This window comes from Grampus griseus (genome assembly GCF_964374135.1).
Source record: "Grampus griseus genome assembly, chromosome: 15".
Lineage (NCBI taxonomy): Eukaryota > Metazoa > Chordata > Mammalia > Artiodactyla > Delphinidae > Grampus > Grampus griseus.
This window is the reverse complement of record NC_139009.1, coordinates 19,979,046-19,989,174: the sequence shown is the minus strand read 5'-3', so window position 1 is coordinate 19,989,174 and position 10,129 is coordinate 19,979,046. Positions and strand designations below refer to the sequence as shown.

Here is a 10,129-nt window from a genome sequence, read left to right as displayed (position 1 = left end):
TCAGTCACTGCACCATCTCTGCACACTGCACAAATCTTTTTTTTTTTTTAATTTCGGTTGTGTTTTTACCTTTCCTGAAATAAACATAATATGCCGAAAATGTTGTTTTCTTCTATCTTCAATACTAAAATGGCTACACAAAAATTTACCAGTTTTGATTTTTTTTTTTAATGCATGCTGATGTGACAGCTGTCACGTACAATCTAACAAAATTGTTTTGAATGAAGTTAAAGACAACTAAGTGCTACTAGAGCCATCTTACAGAAAAAACCCGAACGAACCTTTTGGCCAACCCAATACCTATAATTTTTTGAGGACCTGCTATACTATTTCCCATAGCATCTGCACAATTTTACATTCCCATCAACAGTGCACAAAGATTTCAATTTCTCCATATCCTCACCAACACTTGTCATTTTCAGGTTTTGTAATAGCAGCCATCCTATTGGGTGTGAAGTAGCAGCTCATTGTAGTTTTGATTTGCATTTCCTCAACAATCAGTGACGCTGAACATCTTTTCATGTGCCCATTGTACATCTTCTTTAGAGAAATATCTATTCAAATTATTTGCTCATTTTAATTTTTTAAATAGATTTTATTATTTTATTTATTGTTTCTGGCTGCGTTGGGTCTTTGTTGCTGCGCATGGGTGTTTCTCTGGTTGCAGCAAGTGGGGGCCACTCTTCGTTGTGGTTCACGGGCTTCTCATTGTGGCAGCTCCTCTCGTTGTGGAGCACGGGCGTGTGGGCCTCAGCAGCTGTGGCACACAGACTCAGTAGTTGTGGCTCGTGGGCCCTAGAGCACAGGCTCAGCAGTTGCAGCGCATGGGCCTGCTCTGCAGCATGTGGGATCCTCCCGGACCAGGGATCGAACCCATGTCCCCTGCACTGGCAGGCGGACTCTCAATCACTGCGCCACCAGGGAAGCCCTTTTGTTTATTTTAAAATTGGGTTTTCTAGCTCTTGAGTTGTATAGTTCTTTATATATTCTGGATATTAACCCCTTATCAGATATGATTTATATTTTCCCCCATTCCATAGGTTGTTTTTTCACTGTGTCCTTTGATGTACAGAAGTTTTTAATTTTTATGAACTCCAATTTTTTTCTCCTTCCTGTTCTTTTGGTGTCATATCCAAGAAATCATTGCCAAATCCAGTATCATGAAGCTTTCCCTGTTTCCTTCTAAGAGTTTTATAATTGTAGCTTTTATGTTTAGGTCTTTGATCTGTTTTGAGTTAATTTCTGTATATGGTGTAATGCAGGGGTCCAACTTCATTACTTTGCATGTGGATATACAATTTTCCCAACACCATTTGTTGAAAAGACTGTCTTGGCACTCTCCTAGAAAATAATTTCACTATATCTGAATTTATATATGGGTTCCTTATCAAACTATTAACTAAACCCCAGATTTCACCAGTTTTTTTTTATTAGTGTCCTTATTCTGTTTTAGAATCCAACTCAGGATACTACATTACATTCAGTTCTCGTGTCTCTTTCGCCTCCTCTGGTCTGTGACAGTTTCTCAGTATTCTTTTATTTTTCATGACTTTGACAGTTTTGAGTACTAGTGAAGAATTTTGTAGAATGTCCCTCAATTTAGTTTTGTCTGACGTTTTCTCATCAATCGACTAGGTTATGAGTACTTGGAAAGAATACCACTAAGGTGAAGGGCCCTTTTGATGACCTCATACCAGGAGGTCTGTGATATCCACACGACAGCACCAATAACAGCCTTGTTCATTTGGTTAAACTAGTGTTTGCCAGGTTTCTCCACTGTTAAGGTTGCCTTGTTTTCTGTCTTCACACTCTAGTTACTGGAATTGAGTCACTAAGTCCAGCCCACACTCAAGAGGGGAAGAGCAGGATCCACCTCCTGGAGCCCGGGGTCTACATATATTATTTGGCATTCTTCTGTAAGATTTCTTTTTTCTTAACTGTTTTGGAAAATATTTTCACCTTGTACATAGGCATCCTAGAAATGTACTTAGTTTTGCTTATTTTTAAAACTTTGCTGTGGATGAACATTTGTTATTTACAATATTTTGCTATTAGAGAGCGATGCTGCTATCAACACTCTTGTACATGTCTCCTGGTACTCATGTACAAGTTTCTCCAGGAAATATACCCAAGAGTGGAAAAGCTGGATTATAAACCATGTGTCATATTCAACTGTACAAGATAATGCCAGACTGTTTTCCAAAGTGGTTGTATCAATCTACATTCTCCCCAGCAGTGTATAAAAAGTTCCTACTGTTCTACATCCTTACTCACGCTTGGTATTCTCAGTCCTGTTCATTTTTGTCAGTCTAGTAGGTATAAAACAATACCTCATCATGATCTTGGTTTGGTTTTTCTTGATTACTAATGAGCATCTTTTCATGTTTATTCTGCATTTGTACATTATTTTCTAAAAAAATACCTGTTAATATCTTTTGCCATATTTTACGATGTTACCTTTCTTCTTTTTTTTTTGGCCTCACCGCATGGCATGCGGGAGGGATCTTAGTTCCCCAACCAGGAACTGAACCCGAGCCCCCTGCAGTGGAAGCCCAGAGTCTTAACCACTGGATCACCAGGGAAGTCCCTATCTTTCTTCTTTTTGATTGACAGGAATTCTGTATACACCCTGGATCCTTTGTAAAATATATCTATACCATATATATCTTGTAAGGTATCTATCATATGTATGATATGATAGAGATATAAAAGATATATTTTTGATAAGATATATATATGTACATATATATGATATATATATGCACATCCTTTGTAAGTTATATCTGTACCTTCACCCCATTTGTGGCTTGTCTTTCCACTCTATCATATAAAGAACAAAGGTTCTTATTTCAACATAGGCCAATTTATAGATCTTTTCGTTTATGGTAACACTTTAAATGTCTTATTTAAGAAATTCTTCCCACCCCAACCTAAGGGTCATAGTGGTATTTTTTTTTCTAAATTTTAAAATGTTTTTTTTTTTTTTTTTTTGCGGTACGCGGGCCTCTCACTGCCGTGGCGTCTCCCGTTGCGGAGCACAGGCCCCGGACGCACAGGCTCAGCGGCCATGGCCCACGGGCCCAGCCGCTCCGCGGCATGGGGAATCCTCCCAGACCGGGGCACGAAACTATGTCCCCTGCATCGGCAGGCGGACTCTCAACCACTGCGCCACCAGGGAAGCCCCTTAAAAAGTTTTTTATCTTTTATATTTAACTTATCTAGAGTTAATACTTGTGATATGTAAATATAATGGTTTGCAGTATTAAAAACTCACATTAGGTGGAATTCACCAATGCAATCATGGGGAAATAAAGCTGGGACTCTCAAATAACCTTTTAAGAGGTTAGCACTTGCTCCCTTGCCCAATCTGTCCCTGAACTAGAGTATGATTCTGATTGCCAGTAACTTTCACAGACCTAAATGAAATTCACATGAACGGTTGCAACTGAGACTTTTGCTTCTGCAATGCACTAGCATACATGTTATTTAATGCAGTTCGCTTGTCAAAAAACTGAGAGAATTTTTAGTATGTTGACTAAATTTTTGAAATTTCTTTACATTTCATTAAACCCGGCAAACAGAAACATCTCCAAACGATAAAATAAATTTATTTCAATTGGGCACTGGGGAAAAAATGGTGTTATTCTAAAGCAGGACCTTCTTTATGATCCTAGCGGCTTCATGGTTGACTAAAATGGTTAGAAGTTACAAATGAGTAATCCAAGGCAAAATCTGTCCCTAAGCAAGAGAACCACCTTTTACCTCTAATAAAACAATGCAAATGGTTCTCTGATACTTCTCTACTTTATTAAGGTTAATCAACATGGTATTTATATATCTAAACATTTACTGTAAATTTTCAGTGATGTTTAGATTCTAAATTACCTTTCCATAATTAGGTTAAATTTAGGCACATTGGTTTGTATTTTATAGAAAACGTTTATCTTTAGGTCACAAATAGGAATGAGCTATAATTTGCAAATGTTACAAAGGTGATTCCAAATCTCAGCTAAATTCTTTCCAAAATTGCAACCACTCTTTCAGTCTTTCATAAAAATAGAGACCAAACATAATTGCTTAAACTTATCACTGTTGAGAGATTCTGGTAACTAAGAAATTCCTGAAAGAGTAATAAGCCGTGATTATTGGAAAGCTCAGAACACTGGCAAGGCTTAACTGCAAAGTACTTAACAGAAGGCCACAAATTTTGTTTCCCTAAGAGGAGCTAGGAACTACAGATGTCACTGAATAGTGCATTGAAATGGCATTGCCTAGGGTGAGTGTTGCACAGAAACTCCAAGTCACCTCTTCTTGATCTATTATTTTGGATAAGCTTCCACTATCATAGCATGGCCCTGTAAAGGAAAATAAAGTTCAATTAGAGCAATCAAATGCAATGAATCCAGCCAGTACAGAGGCAGCATAGAACAATGGGAAAAATATAGGCTTTGGAACTTAATCCTGGCTCTGCCATTCAAACACTGTGTGATCTTGGGAAAGTTATTAGCCATTCTGAACCTCAACTTCCTCTCTAAAATGGGGTTCACGGTGCCCACTTCAAAGTGTTTTTGTGAGCACTAGATAGCATACAATGTATGTATACACACACATACATGTATACACATGTGTATCAGAGTCTATCTAGAAGAGTCTGACTCCTAGTAGATGCTCCGTAAGTGGTTACTATTAAAATAAGCCAGAGGGGCTTTTTTAGCTGTATAAAAATAAACGCAATACAGTGAATCCAACAACAGCCTTCTCTCTCTCCTAGATAAGAAAACTGAGGCTTTGAGAGGTTAAGTTACTCATCCAAATCCACAAAGCTATTAAGTAACAGGGTCAGGACTTGAAACCAGATGATTCCAAAACCTGGTCTCTTCTTTACTACTCTATGCGGGTGAAGATGATGATTTGAGGTCCCACAAAGGTAAAAAGGCAGAAGATCCCTTTCCTAGTACTAGGCACAGTGCTACATCCAAGTTATCTCCCTAGTTGAAACCTAGTATAGAAATTAATGATTTCATGAGTCTAAATCCTATCTGATAATCATAGTCATTCTATCTTTTGGACTGCTATCGAACTAGTTAATAGCCTAACTAATCTCCCTGCTTCTAGATTCAATTCAATCCCCACAAATATTTATTAAACTATTATTTATAAGGCACCAAGCTGAACACTGTGTGGGTACAAAGTTTTGCTACACGGTCTGTATCCTCAATCTAACATACACTGTAGTTCAAAACAAACTGCTAAATACCTTGATACAGGCACAAGCAAACAAAAGAATATGGATGGGAAGGATTGACTGACTTGGGGTTGTCCTAGGAGGGCCCATAATAAGGTAGAATATTCCTTCTCCTGTTTTATTTCAACTGTGTTGTTTTCATGTTCCAAATCTTTTATATTGCACTAGATCAGTGGTTCTCAATGGCAGTGATTTTGCTCCCTCCCCTCCCCAGAGGACATTTAGCAATGTCTGGAGATATTTCTGGTTGTCCCAACTGTGTGTGTTGGCAGGGGGGCAGGGGGTGGTGGGGGGGAGTGAGGGGGGTGGTTTGCTACTGGTATCTAGTGGGTAGGGACCATGTTAAACACCCTACAACACACAGCACAGTCCCCTCACCCGCAACAAAGAATTATCTGGCCCAAAATGTTACTAGTGCCAGAGCTGAGAAACCCTGAGCCACAATGATAGATTCCTCCTTTGATCTAATCATGTTTGTAGCACGCATTTGGCTCTTGATGAAACAATGCCAAGTTTAATCTAGTTTCTAAGATGCATCATGTCCTTCTTCACTATACTGTAAACTTCTAGAGGTAAGTAATAATACTGGATATTATTCTTTGTTCATCCACAAAAGCACCTAGTATTGTGTTATTAATCCTCTATGTGCTAGATTAAAAAATTAGGGAACAAACACTCAAAACCAAAGGACATTAACCTATGTGGACTATGCACTGTGTACAATGCTATGCACTAGTTACCTCCCGCATTTAAATTTGGCATAGAAAGATAAGAGGGAGGGCTCCAGTCCTGATTTACCATGGTTTTCTGTAAATGAAGTTACAACAGATTAGAAAATACTTCTGATTGTGAAGTCTAAAATATTCCAACCTAAAAATAACTGATCCCTTGCTTCTTCAAAGTCTCTGAGAAAAAGCCATAAATAAAGGCTTTTAAATGTAAGATGTTTATACTTTTACATATCTTATTCATCTTGGTCGGCAACAGATAGTTTCTGTTATCTGGAGAAAAATCAAATCTGTTTCCATCAGGGTTGGGAAAAAAAAAAAGAAGGAAGTTTTGTAGGAAGTTTCGTCAGTAACACAAGTAAAGCAGATAGAAAAAAACTGTAGAAAACCATAATTTTCCTCAGCTAAAGAGCAATAGGTTATCCAGAGGCAAATTAATTCTCCATTAAGGTATAGTTCAGTTCTCAAGAAAGACTTGGAGAGATTTTATGGATAACGTCCCATGGTGACTACATAAATGGATAAAATTTTATTATTAAAGAAGAAAATATATCGAAGTGTGAATAATGATAGTGTCTGATGAGGGGATTATAAGTGATTATAATTTTATTTTCTAAATACTTTTTGTATTTTCATAATTTCCATAAGGAGCATATATAACTTTTATAAACAAAAAACATAAACATTATTTTAGGGGAAAAAAATAACTTGGATTTAAATAGATTCTTCCTTTCAAAGTACTATCAGAATTAAAGTTGTACTCCCTCCCCACAAAAATGGGATGCTTTTTTCCCAGTTGTCTGTCATCAGAAAAATCGCTCTAAGACTGTTTCAAATTAAGCTAAATCAAACATTCTTGGATGAATTTGTTTTGTTTCCAAGAAAATGACTTTCTGGAAGCTCCTATGAAGCTTCTGTGACATACCTGCCCTCCAGCTGCACAGGCGGCAACTAACCCATACTGGCCTCCTTCCTTCTGTAATCTGTTGGCAGTTGCCATGACCAACCGACAGCCAGTGGCTCCAAACGGGTGCCCCAGGGACAGTGATCCACCCCAGATGTTAAACTTCTCCAAAGGAGGCGATCCAACCTGGCTCCCACAAAAATAGACACAAATATAAAGATGAGTTTACTTAAGAATCAGACAAGGCTCGTAGTTAACAGGTAGTAATGGCAATAAAGGGAAGTAACTAACTTAAGCCAAATCACAAGTTATTTTACTGCAAAAGAAAGAGATTCTAAATCAATTCTGAAAGCCAAGGGCCCACTTATTTTTCATCTAACATCAGAATGGATGAACAAAGACAACCTAAAATTTTGCTTTTATTTTATTTTTTGTTTTTTAACATCTTTATTGGAGTATAATTGCTTTACAACGGTGTGTTAGTTTCTGCTTTATAACAAAGTGAATCAATTATACATATACATATGTTCCCATATCTCCTCTCTCGTGTCTCGCTCCTACCCTCCTTATCCCACCCCTCTAGGTGGTCACAAAGCACCAAGCTGATCTCCCTGTGCTATGCAGCTGTTTCCCACTAGCTATCTATTTTACATTTGGTAGTGTATATATGTCAATGCCACTTTCTCACTTCGTCCCAGCTTACCCTTTCCCCTCCCCGTGTCCTCAAGTCCATTCTCTACACCTGCATCTTTATTCCTGTCCTGCCCCTAGGTTCTTCAGAACCCTTTTTTTTCTTAGATTCCATATATATGTGTTAGCATACGGTATTTGTTTTTCTCTTTCTGACTTACTTCACTCTGTATGACAGACTCTAGGTCCATCCACCTCACTACAAATAACTCAATTTTGTTTCTTTTTATGGCTGAGTAATATTCCATTGTGTATATGTGCCACATCTTCTTTATCCTTGCTTTTATTTTTTTCTAAAGAATTTCCAGGAGGTATTTTTCAACTAGGAAATACATACATGTAATGAAACACAACATTCTTCAGAAGCAGCAGCAGCTTTCCTCTTCATATATTTTTTTTAAGCCTCTTCATATTTTTATTAGCAGGTATTAAAGCTCCAAATATTAAAGTGCTTTGGAAATTCAAGCTGTTTTTTGGCTACACTGCACAGCATGCAGGATCTTAATTCCCCAACCAGGGATCGAACCCGTGCCCCCCTGCAGTGGAAGCAGAGTCTTAAACACTGGACCACCAGGCAAGTTCCTCGAGCATATTTTTAACCAGAAACTTACCTTGGCTTTTCTACCCATGTAGTTTTGTGCAAACCAGTCAGAATCCATGGCTTTCAAATTAGCCAAAATCTGACCCTAGAAAGGAAAATAACTCAATAAGGACCTTGTTAGTAATGTCCCTCAAGGCGTTCTTTGAGTTTGTCTAACTTTAAAGCTAAGCAAATCTTTAAATCAGTTTTCAGTGAATATTTCCCAAAGACACAATCTGGTACTTTTGAAGGGCCTCAAAGTGACAGCTTCAAAAGGTATGTTTTTTAGCACTGTGTGTGTAGCCCTGGATTCCTCCCATCATGCCCTTCCCAGCAGTGTAAGTCAGTACTTCAAATATAAAGCTCCACTCTTGTTTTACTCATATTAAACGATTATAGTCCTTTGATATGTGTCTTTAAAGTGACTTACTGAGAAAGCTTCATGAAATTCAAAAGCATCAATATCATTCATTGTTAATCCTGCCTTTTCTAAAACTTTTGGAGTAGCATATGTTGGTCTGAAAAGAAAAAAATAAGTGATACAATATTAAAACTTTAATTTTTAACCTAAGAGCTCCTTCATATTCCCCAAACTGAGTTCTACATAATTATCAGAGTGTCTTCCACTCACTCACTGATTCTACTGTACAAATATTAAGTGTTGGTGATACAATATTAAACTGAACAGACATGGCCCCTGCCCTTTGCAGTTGATATTCTGGACTCAGAGAAATAGATAATAAGCAAGTAAACAATTAATGAGAAGGACAAATTAATAAAGTGAAGAGCTAGAAGAACACAGAGTTCAAAGGGCAGAGCATCAGAAGGGGCATGGCTAGTTAAAGGACATAATGGAGGCTAGTGAGGGTAGAGCCTCGTGAGGGAGGGAGAGGAGTCTAAACATTAGGAGGTTTTTATAAAAAGCTATTCTGAAGACACACTTGCAGAGTGTGTGGCAATATGAAAAAAATGCTTATGACATCTTAATGTAAAAGAAGAATACAAAATTGTATATATATTGTAATTATAAGTAGAGAAGTATAGGAAAAAGTGGAAAAGACTCTAAAACTATAAAATGATAAAGCAACATAAAAGATTACTATTATTTAAAAAACCCAACTCACAAGCCAATTATGAACTCAGGGCTTAATGTACTTTAAAATCTATGTAAGAAACATTGGTAACCAAGTATTTTTCATTATAATCCTAGGATACACATGCTACCTACCCAAGTAAAAGCTGATCTTTCGGATCCTGAGACACGTACACGAAATCCCTAGGTAAGAGAAGAGAGGAGTCAGCTCTAGTACTAAAATAAAGAAACCAGAGGTAATTTATTTCAACACTTACTTTACCTCAAATATGCCTTCGGTTTATAACCCATGGCCAGAGCTTTTTCCTCTGCCAAAATCAGCACTGCAGATGCACCATCGGTCTGAAATGTTGACCGGAACAAAAATGTTAAATTCTGCAGCCTCTCTGGTGGTCTTTATTCAGCCACCTTCTATGCCCTGTTCCTAAATCTACCAACCAGTGACACTTATACAGTGCCTCTATATAACAAAACCTTGGCATTTTATCCATCGTTAGGTCACAATTCAAACACACACACCGACCCACTTTTGGAAGACGAGGGTACAAGAGCCTATTCAGAAAGTACCGTAATTATCAAAATGGATGAGGAGAATAGGTAACTCTAGAAATATGTGTTCATGATAAACTAAAAGTTTTTTGCTTTTAGTGCAGAATATGAGGAATTTTATGAATTAAAACAATCTCCAAAAAAAATCTCTTATTTACTGATTTATTTTTACATTTTCTGGACTGTTTCCCAGCTGCTTCCTGCCTGTGGCTTCGAGGTGATTTTCTTCTATTTATAGACTATAACAATGGGAGAAGAAGAAATAGGTAGATAGCTGAGAACATAAGAACCATGGCCTTCCCTCTCTGGACCTACCCCACGTGCTTTCTTCCAACTGACA

At 37.6% G+C, this 10,129-nt stretch overlaps 1 protein-coding gene across 2 annotated transcripts in view; it reads right to left on the bottom strand.

The window, feature by feature from the left end:
• Positions 1-3,588: 3,588 nt before the first annotated feature.
• Positions 3,589-10,129, bottom strand: part of HADHB (hydroxyacyl-CoA dehydrogenase trifunctional multienzyme complex subunit beta) — a 36,308-nt gene continuing 29,767 nt past the window's right edge. Inside the window, exons 11-16 of one of the 2 annotated variants that reach the window (XM_082671718.1) lie at positions 9,503-9,582; positions 9,376-9,423; positions 8,578-8,665; positions 8,179-8,253; positions 6,899-7,063; positions 3,589-4,355 (exon numbers count right to left, since the gene is read on the bottom strand). In XM_082671718.1, the coding sequence (XP_082527844.1) occupies positions 4,320-4,355; positions 6,899-7,063; positions 8,179-8,253; positions 8,578-8,665; positions 9,376-9,423; positions 9,503-9,582 (492 nt within the window). In that variant the 3' untranslated portion in view covers positions 3,589-4,319. Of the gene's footprint in view, positions 4,356-6,799; positions 7,064-8,178; positions 8,254-8,577; positions 8,666-9,375; positions 9,424-9,502; positions 9,583-10,129 lie in introns of those variants that run through there. The other variant, XM_082671717.1, reaches the window with a different exon arrangement.